Raw genomic sequence first — 26665 nt, 5'->3', positions numbered from 1 at the left:
AGCACAGCTGAAACTGTCCCCAGGATACCTCCTGGCACAGTCAAAAGATAGCATTTCACAGTAGAACATCCCTGTGATCAGGAATTCTACTGACAGCAAGATACAAACACCATGTATCTTTCCCTATTATAAATAAATAAATAAAAAAAAAAACAAATTACCAGCCATTCCTTCTTGATACGTCCAATGGGAAGCACCATCACCATCTTCTCTTCCATATTCCCATTTTTTTCATTCAGTTTTTCAATTAATGACTTGACCACTTTGACCTATATAGTGAATTTGGACCATACAGCACCTCCAACTGGTGCTTTCACTAGCACCCAATCATCCACCTTTCCTTTACACACTCTAGTCACTTTTCTCCTGTCAAAATAATTCTTTTTTTTTTGTTGTTTTTGCTTATCCTCATTTGCCTGGCCCTACTCTTATTCAGCCTCCCACTGCCATATGCGTGTTAAGAGTGCAAGGATTCAATGCACCTGATAACACGATTGGTGATAATTGGCAAGAGATGGCCCGAAGAGTAAAATGGGTAGTGACTCCAAATTTGATGTTTAAATCGATTGAACAAGCCTTTGGAGCCAATTGGAGGGGCCTAGTTCTTGGAGTTCTAAGGCATAATCATAGGACCGGGGGGAAAAAAAAAACCCCGGTTACTGTCTCCAATGAACCAAGAAGTTCCAAAAAGCCCGGCAGCGTAAGCCACCTGATCTTAACATGTCTGTTTTAGAGGTTGCGTAGAGAGATGATAGCCAGTTTGCATGTATCGGTGCCAGGTTGCATGTATCGGTGCCAGGTTTTCAGTCCATACCTTGCATATCTCTCTTCTTGCAAGCAGTATTGCATAAAAGAGAAATGTCCTTGCCTGGCCCTTGATATTGTTATCCCATCCAAATATAATCAGGGGAAGTGTGATGGTTATTGAGGTGTTGAGAATAGAGTCCAAAGTCGCTTTAACTTCATTCCAAAACTGTAATATGCTGGGGCATTCCTTAAACATATGGATATCTGAAACTGCGATATATTCACATTTGTTGCATTTCTTCCCTGGAACGAATTTAGATAACTTTAGGGGTGTAAAATAGGCTGGATGTATTGTAAAAAAGTGATTACGCCTAAGCCATGCAGGTTTAACACACTTGTATAACAAGGTACAGGATTTCTGCCAGATTTCAATACTCTGGGCACCGAGTTCTGGGCCCCATAGCTGTTCCGGGAGGATGAATTCTCCATCTATCTCTTCTAACAAACCCCAGTACCACTGCGAGACCTCTTTACCCCCTCCTGATTGTGCTACCAGTTTCTCTTCAATAATGCTGTGCTTCCCAAGTATTGCCCCTGTCCTGATCAGTGCTTTGAACCAGCTGTCTAGTTGTAAGAACTTAAACCACGAAAGCTCTATACCCAGCTGGTCACGCAGCTCCTCCCAGGGCCTCAGTGATTCTCCTGCAAACAACTCTCCCCATGTTGATATTCCTCCTACTCTCAGCGGGGTGGCAAGCCTGTCGTCAAAACAACGCGGCAGCCCTGGGGATTCCCACATGGGTGCAAAATTAGAATAATATGACAGACCTAGTTTCCTCCTTATATATGATCAAAATAATTCATGATTTTTCTGAACAACATCATTCATTCACACCACATTGACCGCTTCTCCTACGCTGACGGTAATCCGTGCATTCTCTCCCTCTCGGACAAGGCCCCAACACAAGAAGCAAGATCACTGCCTGCATGACCGAAGTTGCTAACTCGATGAAAGCCAACTGTATGAATCTTAACAGCGAGAGTAGCCAACTGGTAGCCAGCCAAACTCTAACCCACACCAAGCACCCATCCTAGGAACCTCTGAATAATCATTGACAGCAAACTGGACAGGGCTGCACAAGTCAGTGCTATCACTGTATCCTGCTTCCTCACCCTGAAGATGCTGAGGAAGATCTTCAAATAGCTCCCAGGCAATACTAGAAAAACTGTCACTCCCACCCTAATTATTAGCAAGTTGGACTGCAGGAACACCCTCCACACCGGTATCATAAAGCAATTCAGTAGAAGACTATAAGCCATCGAGAACTCTGCAGCCAGACTCGTCTTCAACCTCCCGCACAGAACTCTCATCGTACCACACCCCAGGGTGCTCCACTAGCTCCTAATACACAAGTGTGCTCATTTCAAACTCCTCGTACACAAATTCGAGGTACTACACAGGTTGGGCTCCCACCTATCTGAACAGTCTCATTCCACAAACCACCCAGATAACTGCTCCCTCTTACACACATACAAAGAACTTTGATCAGAAGGATAGATGTTTTATCACTCCTGGACATTAGAATGGACTCCCACCCCATTTCAAAGCCGCCTCTCTTGAGTTCTGTAAGAAGCTGAAGACCAGGCTTTTCAATTAACCAAGGCAGGGCCATACCTAGACCTGCTCAGCACCAGGATAGCTTCACAGGTGATGGTACACTTTATAAATGCACCTAACAATACACTTCTTTTTCTTAGCCCTTATATATTTATTTATTTATTTATAACCCTTATAGAGCGCACAAATACCAATCGGTGTCCTGGCGCTGAAGTGGTAACTCCCTGAGATTAAGACTCCCGGGCTAGAGGGTAAAGAGCCAGGTTTTGAGGTTTTTTCTAAATGCTAACAGATTTGTGTTTAGTTTAAGGGTCAGGGGGAGGGAGTTCCATGCCTTTGCTGCTCCCCCAACAAAGCTCCTGCCCCCCCAGCGTGCCTTCCTGATCCGAGCTGTTTTAATCAGTCCCATAGTGGCAGACCTAAGTTGTCTCCCTGGTCTGTACCACTGGAAATGATTCTGAAGAAACACCGGGCCCAGACCATGCAATGCCTTGAAGACAATGCAGAGGGCTTTGAACAAAATCCTCTTCCGCATCGGGAGCCAATGCAACTTCTCCAGTTCCTTAGTAACTGATAAACTTGGGCAAGCCCCCGATCAGGCGGGCTGCCACGTTTTGTAGGACCTGAAGTTTGTTCAGCAACCCCTGTTGAGCCTCTAGAAAGAGGCTGTTACAATAGTCCAGGCGCGAAAGAACGAGTGCCGTCACCACCGTCTTTCTGCTTCCCTCTGCTAAGAAGGGAAGAACCTTCCTAATGGTTTTCAAAATCCAATGTATGGAGAAGGTCAACGCCTTGACCTGGGGTTTGAAGGACAGTTGGTTGTCTATAAGGACTCTTCACCTTTTGAGCCGGAGATGGCGGAGATCCCATATCTGTAGGCCACCACTTGGAACTCCAAAGGTTTGTATTTGACCCAAAGATAAGCACCTCGGTCTTGGGGGAATTTAATTTTAAACAGCTTTTTGCCATCCAGGAACTGACTGCAGACATACAGTCCTGAAACCTAGCTGCCACCCCCAGCTCTTTCCCTGGAAGCACCGAGACCACAATCTGGGTGTCATCTGCGTAAGATGTTAACTCGAACCCGAAGGATCGGGTCACTGGGGCAAGGGAGGATACGTAGATATTAAATAAAGTGGGGCTAAGGGAGGATCCCTGAGGGACCCCCCGGGGAGTTCAAAAGGTCTTGATTCGAAGTCACCCATAGCCACCACTTGTACCCTGTCTTTCAGGAAGGCCTTCAGAATGTTGAGTGCTTGCCCCTGGATCCCGCAGCCCTCCAATCGGTCCACCAGCATAGCATGGTGAACCGTATCGAAGGCCGCTGACAGATCCAGTAGGATCAGCACTTCTTGGCCCCCATCGTCAAGCACCTTACTGACCTCCTCTGTGGACTTGATCAGGGCGGTCTCAGTGCTGTGACCTTCCCTAAACCCATGTTGGGCTGGGTCTAGACCCTTCGAGTTACGCAGGAAGGAGCAGAGCTGGGAGTTCATGATTTTTTCTATAAGTTTTGCCGGCAGAGGTAATCTGGCAATTGGCCTATAACTATTAGGGTCCGTGATATCCAACAAGGGTTTTTTAAGTAGTGGGCGGATGGATGCCCGCTTCCACACTGTGGGAAAGTCGCCCTTCTCAAACATCAAATTGAAAATGCTGGCTAGAGAGTCCGCAATAGGGACAGCTGCCAGTTTTGCAATTGACGTAGGGCAGGGATCTTGAGGTGAGCCTGATTTAGTTGCCATCAGTAGTTTTAAAACATCACCCGAATTTACTGGCTTGAAGGCCCGAAAAATTTCCTCCGAGGAACCGCTAGTAAATGCCCTATGGGACCCCTCCGCAAGACTGAGGGCCACCTGTTGTTCAAGCGTGGTAAAAATTGCTTGAACTTTATTCAGGAAAAAGTCAGCCAATGATTCACAAAGTTCGATGTTGGGAGGCACAGTCGCCGATTTAGGGGAGGTTAGACTGACCACGGTATCAAAGTTCCTTGGCTGAATTCTTGGCCTTCTCAATGCGGTCCATATAGTAGGCACTCTTGGCCTTCCTGATGCTATCTTTATATGCCCTTAGGCTGATTTTTAGTCTTTCTTCATCAGGCTCATGATAATTCACTCGCCAGATACGTTCTAACTTTTTACATATTGTTTTTGCTTCTCTAAGCTCATCTGAGTACCATGGGGCCGAAGGAACCTGCCAAGTGGGCCGACAACTTGGGCGGAACTAACCTGTGACAGGCCCTATCGAGCCACTCCGTGTACTCGGAGGTGGCTTTATTCACGTCAGTGTGCATGACTGGCCTAGAAGCTGTCAACAGATCCTCCAGGGCTGTACCATCAATGTTTTTCCATGCCCTGCACATCCTAGTTAATTGCCCCTCACTCAGAGTCTTCTTAACCAGAGGGCTAAGGATGGTAAATAGGACCACCCCATGGTCTGTCCAGGACACGGGTTCAGCCTTAGAGAATAGCAGATCGGGATTATTCGAGAAAATCCCATCTAATGTGTGGCCGGCCTGGTGCGTTGCCTCAGAGACCACCTGGGTCAAACCCACTGCGGACATCGCTTCCACTACAGCCATAGTGTCAACATCCGTGGTTCCTTCTAAATGAAAGTTAAAATCACCCAGAACCGTGAAAAAGTTAGTGCAAAGGGCTTCCTCCAAAATACTACCCACTGCTTCCAAAAAGATGGACTTTGTCTCAGGAGGTCTATACAAGAGGCGTCCATTAAAGGATTGGTGATTGGAAAGCTCCAGCTTAAACCACAGGGCCTCAGATGCCACTGAGGTCACTGGGAAAAAGACTCCTTGAAGGGATGCTTGATAGATGATAGCCAAGCCCCCTCCTTTTTTACCAGGTCTGTCTAGAACAAAATTGCGAGTAGCCTTTACCAGATCAGGACCGGATGCTGCGTCCATCCACGTCTCGGTGATGAAGGCTATTTGAGCGTTTTGATCCAAAATCCGCTCGGCACACTCAATGCTGTGCTTTACCAGTGATCTGGCGTTAATAAGTAGACAGTTAGTGATTTGATCCCTTCGACTTTCTTTAGACATCGAGGAGTAAGTAAAGGCCCTAGTTCTACCCCCGATCGGTGGAAGGTTAACTTTACATAAAGAACAGCAATGCGGGCCTACCTGCAGATCTTTATCTGGAGCCATCATAAAGCAGCCGGTCTTCTCACCCTCCCCCCCCAATCCCCCCCCCCCCCCCCCCCCCCCCAGATTCCAGAGCTGCGCTCGATTGTATGTGACCCTCCTTAGAGGATCTGGGGGAATCCGGCCAGGGGTAGTGGTGCTGAGCGCGGGCCCGGCGCAGACGGGCTTACCTTTGGCGCGCCTTCGGCGCGCCACCGACCCGCCCGCTGCGCTGACTAGGCCCTATGGCCATTTTATGGGGGCGAGAGGAGGGCGGGAGGCTGCGACAACTAGTCTGCAGACCTTCCCCTCCCTCCAAGATGGCGGGTCCCTGTGCCTCCTTCTGTGTCGTGTCAGCGCCTACTCAGCTGCACGGGGGGGTCGGGAGATTGTACACAACAGTGGAAATGACCGGCACCACCAGCCGTCTTAAGATCTAAAGTGGTAAGTGCAAATAAAGTTTGAAGCGATAGTGCAAACAAGTTCGTTTTAAAAAGTTTAAGTTAAAATTCATGCAATCCACATTAGTGCAAACAGAATCCTTTTAAAAAAGATAGCAGTTAAAATCGTGCAATCTACATTCAACAGTCAGCGTTTCGGCTAACACATGTTTGACTTAACATTTTTCAAACTATTCGATGGGATACTGTAGATTTGAGGAACAGTTTGCCAGATGATGGATTGATGAATAAATAGATTGAAGTCCCCAACTTGCATAGCGCTCCACTGGGTTTGCAGGGAGATAACAAAATGTGAGTTTTTTGGAAGTAGAGTAGGTTTGCATTTGACACCTTTCATAGCCAGGGCTTCTGCATTGTGACACATACAGTAAGCTTTGCCTGGATGCATGCAGATTCCATTGTTGTAAGACCATCACTGGAAGATATAGGTAACTACAGAGAACAAGGAATTGAGTGACTGTTATTGGTGGAATCCTCAAATTGTTTGACAACCAAGTCTGACCACTAGTGACTAATGGATTTCGTGGGATTGGATGCTCAAGTGAAGGACTTTTATGTGCGAGGAAATTGTCCTTCTATATCTGCAACACCGCCAAACTGATACTTTCCTGTAAGAAATACAAGATGTGATGTATATGGCTGGCCCATCTGTTGATTTGGAAAACTGTGGAGAATACATTGCTTCTATTATGATTTCAGTCTACTTTCATTATTTTGATTCCAGGATACAAAATGTTCAGCTTTGTGTTTTTGAAATCTAATACAGGAGAGGAAAAAAAGAAAATATCCTTCTACCCACAAAGTTAGAACCTATATTTGTGCGATTCACCCTGCCATCAACATCACCATAGTTGCATAATAAACGCAGAATCTACACAAAAAGGAGTCTGTGAATATGCGTAAACCATTCCCTTTGACATGGGGGGGCCTCAATCTGGATCACCCTGTAGGTACGCCTACCTGACGCCCCAGATCTGGCGAAGGTGGTTGGGACCATCTCTCACCAAGTAACCACCTTCTCCATTAGTGTGTAGTGTTTCAGGCCTCTCCTACAAACCGGGATGGTCGGGTCATTCTGAAGCTCCACCTGCAGGCTATGTCTCTTAGCAACCATACACCTAATACTCCACAGCAACTGCTCACCCCTGGAGCCACCCTCCTCTTCCACCAGTCCCAGCAGTGCTAGTTTGAAAGTGATCTGCATCAGTCTACCCATTATCTTCTCCGGTTCCTGTCCAACCTGCTCCAAGTACTGCGAACCCTGGGACAGTCCCATGTGTAGGAAGGTTCCTATTCCCTCTGTGCAACCCATACCTGACCTGCTTCTCATTTTCCACATAGGTTTTGGGGTGTTGTAACTACTACATAGTTTCATTTGATAAATCTGATGCTAGTGTTCTCCCAAGAGGGCGTATTGGTCACCAGATATTGCATTGACAGTTCACTGCGAGAACAAAGTTTGAGGAATGTGAAAGCAGTCTATACAGGTGTCGCACATTGCTAGCTTAAGTTACTTTCTCATTCTTTCCTAGCACAGAAACCACAGTACGGCCCCCACACACTTGCTAAAGTATTGAACATGACTAAATTGTTCCTCAGTCGATCACACTTTTTATACGGATAAGTAACCTCTCTTTTCGTTCAGTCTTTCTAGCTCTCCACATAAACCAGATTTTGCTCCCATGATACATGCCCAATCGCAAAGTACTCAAACCTTCAAAAGAATCTACAGCGTGCTAAATTATTTCTTACATCCTGGATGCTCCCTAGTGAAAGGTCTTCTGACTCTTGAGAGAAACTACACCTACAGTACTAGGCAAAGCAAAGTGATTTTTCAGCATTGCGACTCAGCACCCTCAAGCACCATCCAGCAGCCCTGAAAAGATCTCCGAGAAAGTGACCCTTTGGGGGACCTGTAGGAAATTGCAGCGCCGGCCCTATGAGGAGCAACTGCCTGATTAGGCATGACACTTCTTGGGGTGTGTGAGGGCATTAAACGACAAAGTGGTCTTTTCCCCCTTACCTATGGGTCCTCTATACCTAGGATTCCTTTTCGCTTCCCTTTTTTCCTTTTTATTACGTGGGTGACTTTTGCACCCTCATGCATGGGTGTCTTTTTGCACCCTGCTATAGGAACAGTGTCCTCTTGTTTAAATGTAGGCATTAGGAGCATGGGCACTGGACCTTTATCAGCTCCTAGGCCCCCCGCCCCCCCCTTCCTTTTTTTGATATAGACCAATTATTTGTTCACTAATTCCAAGTTAAAAGAAAATTGTCAGTATTGAGTGCATTTTATCTACTTGAAAAATTGCTGGAAATGTAATTATGATACAAAACATATCCGTAATAATCTACGGCTATGTCCGAATTTTCTGCTTATCTTCAGCCTTTAGAGGTGTGTAAGATAATCTTGTTTGAAACAGACCATGTAATAGTTTATTCTAGCAAACTCGCTAATCAATTGTTCAGCATATGTGCGTGTTATCTATGCTCGGCACCTATGATGACAATAGAATGTAAGTGTTGATTACTACAGATTTTTAGAATACATTTCATTTTTCTTTTCAGGTGAAAGACCTTGTGATACATGCAGAGTTGTTTTCTGTACAGAATGACTTATTGACACCAACACTGAAGGCAAAGAGGACAGAACTTCGAAAACGCTTCCAGTCACAAATAGAAGAAATGTATTCCAGCATCAAAGTTTAGTTATTCAGGCATTCTGGAAAAACACCTATTCATTACATACAATGCTGATTTATTTTTTCCATATCTATTGTTTCACCCGCCAATCAATTTTGATGGAAATGGTGCAATGCTTAAACTGCGCATAATTGTATTTGACATAGGAATATTCAGAAAACAGAATCTTGCCTTTACTTTTACTTGTACAGAAGACCTTAAGATGGTGGCATGTGATGTGAGTTAAATGGTTAAAATTAAACCAGGATCAAGGGATTGGGACTGAAGTCTTCCATCCTAGCCTTCCCTAGCGCACCTCCATCTCCTTAATGCGTAGAACAAACTGACATTGTAAAGTCCAGTGTCTTGAATATGTTTTGCAAATAATAAATAATAGGTTGAACAGGGGCATTTATCTAAATGCAACTGGGGTGGTGGAGATTACTCTTAACTGGTGTTTTAAATTGGAGTGCATTACACGCACTTAACTTGAGTTCACCCTTTGATTAATGGAAGGAAAGCTAACAGCCAAAGTCCTATCCTGAAACTTATTTCTGTAATCGTCCCAGAAGTATTTTTCTGTGTTATTACTGAACTTTACATATGTGCTTCAGAGCTCAGGATGAGTGACTAATGGCGAGTTTTATAGAATTACTTAAACTTGTAAGCAACAATTAGCCAAAGGTGTTTGGATTAACCAGTTTAAAAAAAGTCCCCATTTCTTTTGTCCAGTATTTTTTTTAAACTGTAGCAAACTAATGTCTTTTTCTAATAACCTACCGATTGGCAAAACTGCTTTCTGCCATGTTTGGCCCTATTGTAGAAGACCAAGTAAAAGAAAAGGGTGCTGAAAGTATGGGTATTTAGTTGATGTACACTGGACCATGTAGACATGGTCGTACTTCTAAATATCCCTCTGCTTGTTTTCCTAAATGTAACTTTATTTATTGATCCAGCTAATGCAGGAGTACACACTGGTCCTCTAGCAGAGTTAGTTTAAGAAAAGGTGAATTTTAGCCCAGTGTCTAGTGAAATGTTAGCCATGGTAAACCCTATTACATTTTTATAACATTTTTACTGGTGGTAAGTTCTTTAAACATGCATTACTATGCGCTATGTTTTTGGAAATATGAGGGATCTGTGTAAATACTGTACAAGCACAACGTTTGCACTAAATACAACATTGATTAAAATGCACTATTCTGTAGCATAACTGCTTTCATGTGAATTCAAATAATTGTACAAATATCTTGGAGTCAATTTTATTAAACTAAATATGTAACCTGTCTGAATGAAGGATAAACATTTGCTTATTGTGTTGGTTTTGTCTGTCTCAGACCAAAAAAGAATATTAAGAAAACCAAAATAAATCTGTATTTCTGATTAATGTGCATTTGTTTTACTTGATGATCAACCTCTATTGTTTTAGTCCATAGTGTTGTCTCTGGTTCTTTGGCTGGCTGTGTACATTTGGTATGTAGACTTAAAAAACCTCTGTTCGAGGCATAAGAGCTGTAGATCACATGCTTTGCATAGCCTGCCATCTAGTGTTGGGCCCGGATGTTTGCACTTTGTTTTCCTTCGAAGAAGTCTTTTCCAGTCATGAGGCAGGTGACTCCTCTTTTTGGTGATAGTGCACATGGGCATCAACTCAGTTGTTAGATTGTTTTTTTTCTTCCGCCATCCGGTTCGGCGCGGTGCGCAATCCACTACCCTTGAAGGTATTGTTTCTCAATCACGTTTCTCATTCTCCGCGTATCGTTTCGACTCAAGGTCTTCGATCGGAAGATTCGCGGAGGGCCGTTGGGCCTACCCAAATCCGGCTCACTAGCAGTCGATGGAACTGACTGTCCCGGATGTCGCGCTAAGTTTCCGTGCACCGACTTGCACAAAGTGTGCAACCTATGTATATCCCCGGAACACGACTAATAAGACTGCGACGCATACCAATCGCTTCTATCCAAAAAGACGCTCCGTGACTGTCTGGCTCGACGTCACAAAATGCATCAACAAAGTGGCTCCGCACCCGAAGTCTTCAGAAAAGATTCCGACCAGGAAGAATTACATGCACAAGGAGCTGAAGAAAAGGGGAACACATCTCCGTGTCCGAAGCAAGAGCAAGTAACAGCGGGTCAGCGTACCGTGAGTACTGACACCCCCCCTGCCCCAACACTCTACTAAGAAAAATGCTCCGATCCTTCCTCTGCCCTCGGGCCAAGGTCGGCACCAAGAGTTTTGGACGCCCCGCCCTCCAGCCCAGCACCGAATCACAAATCAAGGACTTCCGGTTCGGGATCGAGTCTTCCCCATTCCGGTACTGAACCGAAACCTTCGGCATCGAAATCAAAGCATGTTGTAGTGGCCGAAACTTTCGATGCTGAAAAGTATGGCACCCAAAGGGAAAACCTCTTCCATCTAAAGAGCCTTGTTTCGATGTCCCGCCTGCTAACACTGATCCGAACCAAAAATAACTGGTTATTCATCCAGATAATGGGCATATTCATCTAAAATTGCCAGAGAAAAGGAAATGGATTTACAAGAGCATTACCACATTACTTTGAAACGCAAGAATGTGGGTACTAACCCTTCTCCTCCTCCCATTTCACCTCCTTCACCCATTGACCCAAATGTACTCATTACACCCACAAATTCCCCACCAACTCAATCACCTGGTCCACAAGCTGAAGGGGATGAAGATAGACCACAGGAAATTACTGACCCCTGGGAGGACTATAAAACCGATCCCAACACCGATAACAATCCAGATCTATACCCTTCCAAACCCTCACCACCTGATAACATAGGGTGTATATAGAGAGCTACTTAATAGGGCTGTTCAATACAATGGGGTAGAATTACATAGAGGCTTTGAAGAGGATTTTCTATTTGAGACCTTAAGTTCCTCTCAGAGATAAACACAGACATTGCCTATGCTTAAGGGAATGCTTAAGCATGCTGAGGACATTTTTAAAGTCCCTGTGCGGGCAAGGATTGTTGCACGAATGGGGAAAAAATACAAACAAGCACCTACTGACCCTACTTACATCAAGGGTCAAGTTCCATTAAACTCCCTTATAGTATCTAACGCTCGCAAAAGAGCAAACTCACAAACAGGAGATTCCCCTCCTCCTGATAAGAAGTCTAAATTGATAGATGCCTCAGGCAAAAGAATAGCAGCGTAAGCAGCCAACCACTGGCGAATTGCAAGTACTTGGCAAACGGCAACCGGGAACCATAGGAGGAGGGATGCTACGTCTGTGATACTTCCGGATTCGAAGTGCACCCACGCGAACCGTGACCTGCACGTGATCCCCTCCCGGTAGAAGCTCAATTTATACATATATTAAGCACGTCCGATGCTTGCAACAAGCTGATTCAGAGTGCTCACAATTGTACATTCCGTGATAAAGTTCACCACATGAGGAGGGAGATAACCCTGCTCCAATTATCATTCTGTTATCGGAGGATACCACTATCCCTGGAACCTTTACAGACGCTTCTATCAGCTATTCTTCTCCGCGCCTTAAGACAAAACGTACCCGGCTAAGACGGGTTGAACCAATATACCCATATGTGATTGAACTCTGTGGATCTATCACCACATCCTAAATGAACATAGGTTCATTCGTAAGCCCTGAGGAGTCGCAGTGATTTGTTTCCCATGCGACGAAACACATGTCGGATGGTTTTGGAACTAATAAACTGCTATCTATCTATCGTCCAAGAAGCGGAACTGAATTGCAATTGTCTGAATGAGTGGCTCTACGCATAGAATGTTATTCATGATATAACTACTGTTTTTTACACCTTATTTTGTTGTGTGTGTGAGGGCATTGCTGTATATTATTGTCTTGTAGGTCTGGTGACAGATCTACTTTAGAATGGTTACGGGGTCTTATCCGTTCGCCTGTCCGCACCACGCCATACCATAGCTACTTCACATACATTTACGTTCACATTAGGTAGTGCGCTCACTCTTATCAGAAATACTAAAAACCCCATTAGTCGTAGTGTCCCAGAGTGATGTGGTGGTGTCCCAGAGTGATGTGGTGGTGTCCCAGAGTGATGTGGTGGTGTCCCAGAGTGATGTGGTGGTGTCCCAGAGTGATGTGGTGGTGTCCCAGAGTGATGTGGTGGTGTCCCAGAGTGATGTGGTGGTGTCCCAGAGTGATGTGGTGGTGTCCCAGAGTGATGTGGTGGTGTCCCAGAGTGATGTGGTGGTGTCCCAGAGTGATGTGGTGGTGTCCCAGAGGGATGTGGTGGTGTCCCAGAGGGATGCGGTGGTGCCCCCGAGGGATGCGGTGGTGCCCCCGAGGGATGCGGTGGTGCCCCCGAGGGATGCGGTGGTGCCCCCGAGGGATGCGGTGGTGCCCCAGATTGATGCGGTGGTGCCAGGGTGTGTGGGGGAGGGTGTGTGGGGGAGGGTGTGGGGGGAATGAAAGACATTAGCGCAGAGGGGGGCGGGGGAGAGGAGGCATTCTGGATAAAACACACAGCTCACAGTTCGTTTTAAAAAGTAGTCATTGGTCAGTTGTCACTTGTGATTAAAAATGCAAGGGCTGCGATCTTTTCACTGCAACATTATATCATCATGGCTGCCAGATTGGAGAGGAGTCGCACTGGTTACCAGTCCTAATATAATATTTTGATAGGTTTCAATGCACCATATAGATAGTCCGGGTCCCAAACATGTACTCCTCAACGATGCGAAAAACAAAATGCGTTCACTTTTGCGGCCGCTTTCATGTGGTAACTGTGTGAAGTCTGTCCAGGATAACAGGGTGCACGCCGCTGCGTGTTCGGGGGTTTCATGTCCAAGAGGATGTGGCTTAACAATTAGAGCAGCCGAGTTTGAAGCTGGGGAACCAGGTTCGAGCCTGTGATTCTCTGAAAATCTGCCCGTGCCTTAAAAAATATATATACTGTGTCCTTCTGTAATGCAACTTGTGCTCATGCAAAGCACTCTGATACCTTGTAGTCGAGTTTGCGCAATACAAATTATGTTAAATTACAAGTCCCGGCACTTTCCAGTCACAAATTAAGCAGGGATAGTGCAAAGGGGGGCGGGGGAGAGGAGGTGGGGGAGAGCAAGGAAAGAATGAAAGAGGAAGACATTTGCGCAGAGGGGGGCGGGGGAAAGGAGGCATGCTGGATAAAACACACAGCTCACAGTTCGTTTTAACAAGTCCTGCACTTCTGAAGTCACCCGCTCCGCACATTAGCCTATCTCTCTTTCACTATGCTGCATGTCCTGGTGCTGCCAGTCAGTGTGTAGTGAGCACTGGCTAAGCTTTGCATAGTATAGAAGACGCACAGATAATAGCTAAAAGTATTCAGTAAACTCAAAATCAAACTATGCGATGTGGGCAAGCAAAAGCAACAAAGTTCGGGAAAGGCACTCCTATAAAAAAATTAACTTTGCGATGTGTTCAAAGAAACCAAAGAAATATAAAATCAAGCAGATTGCAGACAAACTGTAATGGACAAAAACATGCTGCTTTTGTATCAAAGATTTAGAGCTTACCTCACACGCAATAGACAAAGTAGTAAACAAAGCGCTGCACGGCATGTGTAACATATTTGAAAACAATGTCACTGGTGAGAGGAGAAATGCGAGACGCGGCCGTGAAAGTGAAAACAGTAATGCAGAGCTAAGAAGTGGCTTAACAATCAGAGCAGCAGAGTTTGAAGCTGGGGAACCAGGTTCGAGCCTGTGATTCTCTGCATATCTGCCCGTGCCTTAAAAAATATATATACTGTGTCCTTCTGTAATGCAACTTGTGCTCATGCAAAGCACTCTGATACCTTGGAGTCGAGTTTGCGCAATACAAATTATGTTAAATTACAAGTCCCGGCACTTTCCAGTCACAAATTAAGCAGGGATAGCGCAAAGGGGGGGCGGGGGAAAGGAGGCGGGGGATAGCAAGGAAAGAATGAAAGAGGAAGACATTTGCGCAGAGGGGGGCGGGGGAGAGGAGGCATTCTGGATAAAACACACAGCTCACAGTTCGTTTTAACAAGTCCTGCAGTTCTGAAGTCGGCCGATCCGCACATTAGCCTATCTCTCTCTTTCACTATGCTTTATGTCCTGGTGCTGCCAGTCAGGGTTGTAATGACCTACTTCTCTGTATGTTTTGGTGCTTCTGTCAGTCACCAGGCCATTACTTACCACGTCCTTTCAGAAAGACACCACATTTCACAATACGTACCCAAGAAAGGAATAAACACTGACAACATATAAGACCATTGCCGAGGAGCTCGCATATAACAAATCACAACACCTCCCCATCCGAGAGGGTATACAGCAAGTCACAACACCTCCCCATCCGAGAGGGTAAACAGCGCATGCTCCTCCTAGCAATGTAATTTAGACATCCCTGATGGGAGCCGATTTCCCTCCCGTATCAACAATTACCTATTAGAGGGGAATAGCCCATCCCTCCGTAAGTACTTGGTAAAAAAGGGTCCCGACCTTCCCTCACAAGGAATGCAAACAAATGATATGCTCTAGGGTTTCTTTATTACATGTTAATAGAATGACAAGGAAGAAGAACATAGTAAACATTTGTAGCAATCACCAACACATACATATACATAGAACCTGAAAATAAAAGCATAGTTAGATACAATATGTACACCTGGAACACATCACCATAATCTTAGGCGTCTTGTCATCTGAAGAAGGGTCCGTCTCTCTTTCCCTCTCTGGTTGGGTCAGGACTCTCTGTTGCACAAACACGACTGCACGTCTGCACCGTGATGTATCACCAGACCGCCAAACCACCAGACCAGCATCTCCGCATCTCATACCTTCTATTCTTTGGCAAGATTATTGTAATGCAAGACCATACTACATTAAGGCTAAAGTAACATAGCACACTAAAATCAGTACACAATGGTGGTGATCGAGGGTCATCACAGATTATCAGACCCCTAAAGTGGCTGATTCACTACATTGCACCCCTTGACCCTTGAACATCACCATTCACATATATCAAAAATAAAATCACTGAACTAAAGGCACAGCTATGACTGCATCTTGTAACTGAAAAATTGGCGTTATTGCAAAGTAACTAGCAACTGAATATCATGATTGAAAAACAAAACTATCATTAGGACACTATCTGTTAACTGTAAAAGCAGTATCAATGCATAATAACCAGCAACTAAATAAAACCTAACTGAAGATTGGAGTGTCATTGAAACATTGCATGTCTCATTTAAAGGCAAAACCTTAAACTAAATTTTCAGAGTGAAAGATTCAAGACTGTAGGCCATATTCGAAAGAGTACCTACAAGTGTAAAACTGCATTTCAGAATGAAAAACACAACTGTTAAAAAGCATATTTCGAATCAAGAACTCTCGTGTTGAAGTGACTACTTAAAAACATTGAATTCAAAGCAGATCATAATTAACTGGTTTTCTCTTGGTGTTCTTTTATACTTCATCTTGTGTCATTTGAACCTCTAATAATGAAACTGCAAATTCTACTACCAAGGCAGCCCACTATAGCTCAGAAAATATCTACTCCAATTGCAGCACAGTGTCTCTATGAGGAAAAAAGTGTTCTTTTCTGTGAAAAAAGCAAAACAAAAAACACCACTGTCTCTTGTCAGGGTACACAGGCAGTTCTCCTGTGCGAAAGACACACAGCTCTCACTCTTTCAAAGTCCGCCTCACTCGAAGGGGACAGTTCCAATTGCAGCACACTCTGCTGATCCCTTCTTCACTTCAAAAGAAGCAGTCCATCGGTGTAGATGACAGCTCTCTGGCATCCAACTTCCTCAGTATCCACTCGGCGAGGAACAACCCCATCCGATCTGGTTCTCCATAGATCATCAGCTCCCGTCTGCCATCAGGCCCAGGACATCACCACCGTCCAGTCTGGCTCCAGGCTTGGGAGGGGGGAGGAGGGGTCCACTCTCCAAAAAATAAACTAAAATAATAAAAGGGGGGGATGAGGGCCCATGTATACAGGGAGGGCATCACTTGCACGATAAACCAGTATCACATGTCTTGCAAAAAAACTCCAATTCAAAAGAACACATTAGTTTTTTTTATGTCAGTCATTTCTGTCTGCAAAACTCTCCTCTAGATCTGGGGAATAGCTTAAGAATGCTACCTGCATTATATTCTCTAAGTTTATTTGGGCAAAATCAGATTTTTTTTCTGTCACAGCCAGAGGGGCTGGGGAAGTCCGCTTCACTCCCTTCTCACTCCTTGCTATCAGGCCCCTCCCTTATAGAAATGTCTGTGTCCCAGGGCTGGCTCAGTTTCAACCATAACAGAGACAGACTGCTCTCTGCCTCGCAACCCCTCCCTTCGAAGAGCTCACATTCCAAGAGCGAAGCGCCTGCCAACTTCTGTCTGCCCTGCCTACCTCCTCATAGGGAGGGGGCGCCTTTACAAGCCTCCTTACGCTTCTAATTGAGGGAAGCTTTCTAACCAGAGGAGTGGAATTACCCCTCCCTTACACAGATTCTCCGCGGAAAGAATTGGGTGCTCGCCAAACATAACAAGAGCTCTGCTTCTGTACTCGCTCTGAGGCCCCCCTTCACAAAATGTTCTGAGAGCAGGCCTGAGTTATCTTTTCAAGGTTAAACCAGCATTAGAAATGCAATAGGTCTCGGATTTATTTGAGTTTGAGCTAATGGCATTGTAAATGGCAATGTCTTTTAGCCATGTGTTATGGAGTGTATGCATGTGGTGTGTAGTGGAATTATGTAGGTTGGATTGGAATTGTAGCAATAGTGGCATGCTGCGCTTTAGATGAATATGTTTAAAAGTAAAGTGCACCATACTGCGATTGCTACAATAGTTAATTGTGGATGCGTTAACAATTCATGTGTGCACTGATCGCTGGTGGTGTGTGTGCCTGGTGGAAGCGTGCACTGCTGGCTGGAGGTGTGTGTGCGCCTGGTGGAAGCGTGCACTGACGGCTGGTGGTGTGTGTACCTGGTAAAAGCATGCGCTGGTGGTGTGTGTGCCTGGTGAAAGCGTGCACTGACGGCTGGTGGTGTGTGTGCCTGGTGAAAGCGTGCACTGATGTCTGGTGGTGTGTGCCTGGTGGAAGCCTGCACAGACGACTTATGGTGTCTGTTGAAAGTTTGCACTGATGGGGGGTGTGTGTGTGTGTGTGTGTGTGTGTGTGTGTGTGTGTGTGTGTGTGTGTGTGTGTGTGTGTGGTTGCGTGTGGTTGCGTGTGGTTGCGTGTGGTGGTGAGTGTGTGTAAGTTTGCACTGAGTGTGTGGTGGTGAGTGTGTGGGGTCCTGTGTGGGGTCCTATGTGTGGGGTCCTGTGTGTGTGTGTGGTAGACTTAGTTTGAGTTTTCATACCCTGCAAACTCACACACTGCTCACCCTACACACTCACAATGCTCACCCTGCATGCTCACACACTGTTCACCCTGCATGCTCACACACTGTTCACCCTGCATGCTCACACTGCTCAGCCTGCACGCTCACACACTGCTCAGCCTGCACGCTCACACACTGCTCACCCTACGTAATGCGAAAAGACCTACCTCTGCCCTTTGGCCTGTGTTGTAATCGTACAGTAGGTTGGGAGTAGTTGCGCTTGATTGGTTGGGGCGTCCCCTCCTTGCTGCTCCCCTCACAGAGGGCCGGCTGCCTCCATGAAGCTCCCAAGACATGTGTTCAGCTGTTCTTTGTTTGAGCTCCTGTGTCAGTGCACCGTGTAAGCGCACAAGCATACCCTGCTCTCTCTGCACTCACTCTCACTCTGCACTCAGTCACTCTCGCACTCACTCTGCACTCACTCTGCACTCACTCTGCACTCACTCTGCACTCACTCTGCACTCACTCTGCACTCACTCTGCACTCACTCTGCACTCACTCTGCACTCACTCTGCACTCACTCTGCACTCACTCTGCACTCACTCTGCACTCACTCTGACTCAGTCACTCTGGCACTCACTCTGCACTCACTGTGACTCTGGCACTCACTCTGCACTCACTGTGACTCTGGCACTCTGCACTCACTGTCACTCACTCTGCACTCAGTCACTCTCGCACTCACTCTGCTCTCACACTCACTCTGCACTCACTGTCACTCTCGCACTCACTCTCGCACTCACTGTGACTCTCGCACTCACTGTGACTCTCGCACTCACTGACTCTTGCACTCATTCTGCACTCAGTCACTCTGGCACTCACTCTGCACTCAGTCACTCTGGCACTCACTCTGCACTCAGTCACTCTGCACTCACTCTGCACAGTCACTCTAGCACTCACTCTGCACTCACTGTGACTCTGCACTCACTGTCTCACTCTGCACTCACTGTCACTCACTCTGCACTCAGTCACTCTCGCACTCACTCTGCACTCAGTCTGTCTCGCACTCACTCTGCACTCACTGTCACTCTCGCACTCACTCTGTACTTACTGTCACTCACACTCACTCTAGCACTCATTCTGCACTCACTGTCACTCACTCCGCACTCACTGTCACTCACTCCGCACTCACTGTCACTCACTCCGCACTCACTGTCACTCACTCCGCACTCACTGTCACTCACTCCGCACTCACTGTCACTCACTCCGCACTCACTGTCACTCACTCCGCACTCACTGTCACTCACTCCGCACTCACTGTCACTCACTCCGCACTCACTGTCACTCACTCCGCACTCACTGTCACTCACTCCGCACTCACTGTCACTCACTCCGCACTCACTGTCACTCACTCTGCACTCAGTCACTCTCACGCTCACTCTGCACTCAGTCCCTCTCGCACTCACTCTGCACTCAGTCCCTCTCGCACTCACTCTGCACTCAGTCCCTCTCGCACTCACTCTGCACTCAGTCCCTCTCGCACTCACTCTGCACTCAGTCCCTCTCGCACTCACTCTGCACTCAGTCCCTCTCGCACTCACTCTGCACTCAGTCCCTCTCGCACTCACTCTGCACTCATTGTCGCTCCGCACTCACACTTACTCTGGACTCACTGTCGCTCTCGGTCTGCACTCACTGTCACTCGCACTCACTCTACTTGCACTCACTGTCGCTCTCACACTCACACTGCACTGGGGATAAATGCTTGAATTGGTGCCCTCTGTAAAGCACTCCATATCTTCTGAAAAAAACCAGGATTAAAGTAAAGAAAACCCAGTAAGAGGCGCAGTTAGAGCGATAGAAAAAATATGTCGACAGTCAGGGAAACAAGTATACAGGTGTTAGAATGGCTTACGGTAAAAATGCAGTACATGATGCGTGTAGCCCTTAAATTGTGTATATTATTTTTATAAAGCGCTGACGCTACCCGGTGCGGCTTTAAAGCGCAGGTTTGTCTACTCACAAATCACTGATATCTGCAGTCTCTTACTCTGCTGCTCCGCTCAGTAATAGTCCCGGAGAGTTGCCTCAGTTCAAGGGTTTGAGGGCGTGCACGCCGTGATTGTCCGCAGCGCGTCAGAATTCAGTGGAGCAGCTGAGAAAAGTGACAGGTTCCTTCAGGAAAGCGGAGACCCCCGTCTGCAGTCAGGAGATTGTAAAAACTCCGTGAGCAGAGCTCAGCCCCGACACACCACAAGCTCTCGGACAAAGCGGGAATCAAAAGACACCATTAAACACCCTGAGCCAGAACAAACATCACCCGGCAGGCTGACACCCCTAGCACCGGCTCGTGAGGGGCCGAAGCGGCGCGAGGAGCATTTGGTAACAACCTAAAAATGTAATCTTCTTTAATGATTAAAGAACGCAGGCATTAAAGAAATGTTCAAACAGACAGCCCTCCTGCGGTCTGCGGCTTCACCCGTCGAGCACCGAGGCGCTTGAGTGATTATTGTTAATAAATAAAAAGCTCTTGAATTAATAATGTAGCGTGTGTTATCTGTCACCTGCCTCCAATGAGTGATCCCGGGCACCGCACAGACACCGGTGTGCAGGCGCCCGCAGACACAGGAGGCACACCGGCTGCTGACATGCCACAGACCCACCCTCCCCTCTGGGACATACAGCATAGTGTGCCGTCTAGAGAGGTGTGCAGCCGGGGGATCCGATCCCTGCTCTCCTTCCGGTCTCCTGGCAGCCCCGCCCACGTCTTCGGCGGGGCTGCCTGACTTCCTGCAGGCCGGCTGGGGACTCTTGTTCACCCGGTCCTTCCTCTGGGACCGGGACTTAAAGGGGGAGTCGGCGAGACTTCGGGCAGCGTCTTGTGGAGGCGGGTTGGGCTCCCGTCCTCCTCCCAGTCCGTAGTCTCACCCAGCTGTCGGTGGGGCTCTCCCTGACCGGAGCCTCTCTGGATGGATTAAAAAAAAAGAAACGTGCGCCCAGCATCTGTCTTCAATTACCACGGCCCCTGACAGCTGGCAATTGAAGAAATAAGGCCTTCTGCTGCGTGTGTCCGCACGGAATATGCACGAGGCGGAGCAACTCTACCGCCTATGGCCTATTGCGTGCTGTCTTCTAAAAAGACAGGCATGCGACGCTCAATTGCCATGCAGCTGGCAAAACAACATTGCAAAAATCTGGAGCATTCAGGAATTTGGTAGGTACGATTTTCGCAGCTCTCAGAATAGGACTCTTAGGCCACGCCCACTTCGTGGGACGTTGGCCTGAGCCCTAAAAACAAGTGCTTCTGTCACTGCTGTGAAGTTTTCCGTTCTTAAATGAAACCCCATGCAGCTTTTATATTCTGTCGTTTTAGACCAGAAACAGACCTAACCTCTTTTGACCTCCAGCCAAACCCTGCATTTTTATGTTTAAACACTCCATAGTTATTTTAAGTAATTTAAGCGAATTCTAAACTGTCATTTGTCAAACAGTGGCAACCTTAAAAAGGCACATACAACATCACATTACATTTCTGTAACATTTAGGGCAGCATCAGTTTTTCAGGATTTTGACTTAGTGCGTGCTCACCCCTGAGGCGGAAGCCGGGGGCCTTACTTTCTATCCCTTTCATTTTTAAAAATAATTGTGTGCATTCTGTTTAATTTTCGCCATCTAACCGCAAGTAGAATTACTTACTTGCAGTGTGTTTTTTAATAAATACTTGGAGCTTCTGCATCTCGAACCCTGATCCCCTGCGCAGCCAACTAGGTGCTGACGCTGAGGGACAGGGTATCACAGCCGCCATCTTACGAGGAGGAAGGGGTTGCAGTCTAGCTGCAGGACGCCTCCCGCCCTCCCGGGATATTAAAGCAGCCTATAGAACACAGCGCGCTGATTTTGACTTAGTGCGTGCTCACCCCTGAGGCGGAAGCCGGGGGCCTTACTTTCTATCCCTTAAATTTGTAAAAATAATTGTGTGCATTCTGTTTAATTTTCACTGTCTCACCGCAAGTAGAATTACTTACTTGCAGTGTGTTTTTTAATAAATACTTGGAGCTTCTGCATCTCGAACCCTGATCCCCTGCGCAGCCGACTAGGTGCTGACGCTGAGGGACAGGGGATCACAGCCGCCATCTTACAAGGAGGAAGGGGTTGCAGTCTAGCTGCAGGACGCCTCCCACCCTCCTCCACACCATATAAAAGAGTCATGCCTCCTCGTCCGCGACCGGTCGGGACCCGGGGCCACAGACCCTGCTCCTATTTTTTTTCTACACCCCTACACAGCTATTTGTCCATCAAGGCAATTGGCCCCTCTGTCATTCTACGCTCGAACGCATTACTGCTCTTGGAATCTTGGCCCTTCCCTCCTGCGGTCCCCTCCCTCAGGCCCCAGCTGTCTGCCCTCCCTGTTCTCCTTCTCGTTCTTGCCCGCCCACTATGGCTTCAGCCTACCTCCTCAACACCCGCTCGGCGGGCAGGCATCAGTTGGAACTTTTTAACCTTTTGGACACAGAGACCCCTGATTTCCTGTATCTTACGGAAACCTGGTTCTCTGCAGATTCCTTGCCTGATGTCCTAGCTACGCTCCCCGACTCCTATTATGCCCTTCGGGCTGATTGCCCCGATGGGAAAGTCGGTGGTGGCGTGGCTATGATCATTCGATCACATCTCCAGTTCCGCCCACTTTCCTACCCTTCCATACCTAATGTAGACCTTATAGTGGCCCGCTCTGTGAACCTTACTGTTCCCCTTACTGTAGTCCTTCTATACCGTCCCCCTCAGACCATGCCTCATTTTGTGCCTGCCCTACAGGAACTGCTGGCCACTCTCGTGGTCAATAATTCCTCGGTTCTTTTATTGGGCGATTTCAACTATTGGCCTGGAGACCCCAGGGAAGATCAGACTTCTAAAGACCTCTCTGACACTCTGCGTGGCCTCAATTTCACTCCTCATATTCACTCCCCCTCTCATGTCCATGGCCACATTCTCGACCAGCTATGGTCGGCCAGTCGGGCTATATCCCCTACTTCTATTCTCCCCTGTACTTGGTCGGACCACTCGCTCATCTCCTTCTCCATTGACCTCGGAGTTACCGACAAGTCCCCCCTACCCAAAAACATTCTAGCACGGAACTGGAATCGGGTGGACCTCAACATTCTTCCCTCTTCCCTGGCGACTTACCCCCCCTAACCTTTCTGATCTCTCCTTTGACCATCAAGCTGACGCCATAAACACCTGGCTGTCCGCTTCATGCGACCTGGTTGCCCCCCTCAGGAGGGTCAAGGCGTGCCGCCTCCACGAAGCCAATAAATGGTTTTCTGACAGTCTTAAAGCCTTAAAATTGGCCCTTAGACAATCAGAACATCAGTGGAGGCGTAACTACTGCCCCTCTCTGAAGGATCGATATAGGTCTCTCCTTACCAACTACAAGAGAGCTATTCTCTTAGCAAAAACTGAACATTTCTCTGGCAAAATTCTGTCAGCAGTCAACAAACCTAAGGAGATCTTCTCAATTGTTCACAACCTGGCTGCATCTGACAGTCAATCCCCACCCCGTCCCATCCCAAGCCCTCTGCCTTTCCTTGAACGATTTTTTCCTTGAGAAGATTGCTAACATTAAACGGAATATCTCCCTGCCATCTTCTCTTCTCCCTCCCCCCTCCCTCCCCCTCTCTTAACCAATTTTCACCTATTTCGAAGGAAAGCTTCCTTATTCTGCTCAGGAAAGTTAAGTCAGGCTCCCCTGCCGACTGTGGACCTGCCCACATCTTAAGGGAGCTGTTTTCTCGCTGCCCCGACCCCCCCCCCCTTTCTCTTCTTAATGCTTCCATCATCCAGGGCACAGTCTCAGCCTCCTTTAAATCGGCCATAGTTATTCCCATCTTAAAAAAACTTGGTTCTGAGCCCACTCTTCTTGTAAATTTTAGACCCATCTCTTTACTCCCTTACTTAGGCAAGATCTTGGAGAGCCACATCACCTCCTGCCTCTCGGGCTATATCGAGGACAACCATCTTCTGGCCTCCCATCAAGCTGGCTTTCGCCCGGTCCACTCGACCGAATCTGTGGTCCTCTCTGTCTTGGACGAGCTGAAGAGTAAGGCCAATTCCTCACCCCCCCCCCCCCCCCCAGCCCTGGTGCTTCTCGATCTGTCTGCTGCCTTTGACACGGTCGACCATTCCGTCCTACTCGACCGTGTCAGAGCAGCAGGCATCCAGGGCACGGCCTTCTCTTGGCTCGCCTTATTCCTACAAAGCCGGACGCAGGCTGTTCGCCTCCCTGGTTTTTTTGCCCCCTCCCGTGCGGTGCTCTGTGGGGTCCCCCAAGGTTCCTCCCTTTCCCCTCTCCTTTTCAACATGTACATCTACCCCCTTATTGTTTCTCTGTTAAACATGGAGGTCTTTGTGTACAACTACGCTGACGACCTTCAGCTTGTTTTTGACCTCTCCCATGACCCTGATTCCATCCTCAAATTTCAAACCACACTCATTTTCATTTCTGATTGAATGAACCAAAATCATCTAAAGATTAATCCGGACAAGACGGAGTTGGTCCTGACCGGCGGTCCCACCTGCCCTTGGACCCCTGCCTTCTGGCCTTCCATCTTAGGTCCTCCCCCGGTTCCCTCTGTTTCAGTTAGAACCCTGGGAATCAAAATTAGTCACAACCTCCATGTGTCCTCAGGTTAGCTCTGTTGTTTCATCCTGTTTTCTGTCTTTGAGGACTATCCGAAAGATCTCTAGTTTTTTTTCTTCCTTCGACGCCCTTAAAATTAATGATTTGGCCATGATTCTTTCACGGTTGGACTATGGGAACTGCCTGTACGCGGGTATTCCTGCCTACGAACTGCAGCGCCTCCAGTCCATCCAGAATCAGGCCACTCGCCTTATCCATTGGCTCCCCAAATCTCATCTCATCACATCACCCCCCCTTCTCACGTCCCTTCACTGGCTCCCCATCCTGCAGAGAATCCTTTTTAAGATGGGCTGTATGATCTTCATGGCCCGCGCTCGTACGGCCCCTGTTTTTATTAACTCTATGATCACCCACTATCTTCCATCCCTTACTCTCCGTTCCTCTAGCCAGGCACTTCTCAGCGTTCCTCGTTTCCGCAAGTCCAGAGTAGGCGGCACTAGATTTTCCATTCTTGCCCCCCGCTTCTGGAACAGCCTCCAGCCGACCATCAGATCCATCACTGTATAACTGCACTTCCGCAAGGCCCTCAAAACCCATCTGTTTTCACAAGCCTTTCCATCTTAAACCTCTCCCGGGGTTTGTCCACTGCCAATAGTCTATTTCCTAGCGCCAGGAAGCCGCTTGGTCACAGAGCGCTTTACAAATATTTTCAACTTCAACTTCATTGTCATAATCTAGGAATTTTCACATTTACGAAAACTTTTTATTCTTGTGATTGATGTTACCAAATCTGTTTCTGTTCAGTTCTGTTCTGCACAGACACCCTTCCCTCTCTAAATGGGCCATTTTACCACTAGTGCGATCTCCCATAAGCAAATCACATTTTCTCTCACGCTGTTCTGTCCAGTATCTTTTAGTGTGCACAAGCACAGTCATGGGCATTTGACTTCTTTCTTCCCTGCTAAAAGGGGCACATTGCTTTTGGGTAAAATCACAAAATACATTTTTAAACCAGTCCTACACACTCTGCTGTTGTACACTTTCAAAATCATATGGTTGCACTTCTCTTTTACAGCACTGTTTATCATGCACTTTTAGGTCTGATTTATTTCCACCACTTGTGATCGTAAATTCTAAAACACGGGTCTGCTTATTTTGCACATTCCTTTCTAACTGAAAACCCTCTTCGGAAGAATTAATTAAAACAGCCTGTGCAATTGGCAACCTAACTAGATTTTCTGTAAACAATTTTACCTTTGAATCATACACATTTAATCCTGTTTGCAAAGGTATATCCTCACACAATTGTGGATGCATATTAAACACATGAAAAATAACCCCACTATCTCTGTCTGAAACGTCATCCCACCTTTCAGGGCTATATTCTGAGATGTTACATTCATGTTGCAGCTGAGAACATTTTAAATGCATTTCTTTTTACTGAACCCTGTAAAGGGATCCCGCCCTTTCTGCCTAACGTAAAAAAGCTATTCACAAGCCCTTTATACAAAACACATTTAAACACACAGCAATTCTCATTCAACCCAACACAATTAGCTCACTCATGAGCCAGAACACCACATGGGCTACCCCCATGCAAATAAATCAACTGATATCTGAGTCTGCTTTCAATTTCTAAAAAAAACAATATTTTCCCCTTTAAAATCAACGTTCATATCCTGCAACAGACTACGCCAAATTGTAATGACCTACTTCTCTGTATGTTTTGGTGCTTCTGTCAGTCACCAGGCATTACTTACCACATCCTTTCTCAGGATCCAGAAAGACACCACATTTCACAATACTTACCCAAGAAAGCAATAAACACTGACAACATATAAGACCATTGCCAAGGAGCTCGCAAATAACAAGTCACAACACCTCCCCATCCGAGAGGGTATACAGCATGTCACAACACCTCCCCATCCGAGAGGGTAAACAGCGCATGCTCCTCCTAGCAATGTAATTTAGACATCCCTGATGGGAGCCGATTTCCCTCCCGTATCAACAATTACCCATTAGAGGGGAATCGCCCATCCCTCTGTAAGTACTAGGTAAAAAAGGGTCCCGACCTTCCCTCACAAGGAATG

General features: G+C 46.9%; 1 protein-coding gene across 9 annotated transcripts in view; it reads left to right on the top strand.

The window, feature by feature from the left end:
• ACSL1 (acyl-CoA synthetase long chain family member 1) overlaps nucleotides 1-10034 on the top strand; it is a 511045-nt gene extending 501011 nt beyond the window's left edge. For all 9 annotated transcript variants that reach the window (XM_078678020.1, XM_078678028.1, XM_078678025.1 and 6 more), the window contains exon 21: nucleotides 8534-10034. In XM_078678020.1, coding sequence (XP_078534146.1) covers nucleotides 8534-8674 — 141 coding nt within the window. In that variant the 3' untranslated portion in view covers nucleotides 8675-10034. The remainder of the gene's footprint in view (nucleotides 1-8533) is intronic.
• The last annotated feature ends 16631 nt before the right edge of the window (nucleotides 10035-26665 follow it).

Source organism: Lissotriton helveticus, chromosome 2_2, assembly GCF_964261635.1.
Source record: "Lissotriton helveticus chromosome 2_2, aLisHel1.1, whole genome shotgun sequence".
NCBI lineage: Eukaryota > Metazoa > Chordata > Amphibia > Caudata > Salamandridae > Lissotriton > Lissotriton helveticus.
This window is presented reverse-complemented; position numbering and strand designations above follow the sequence as displayed.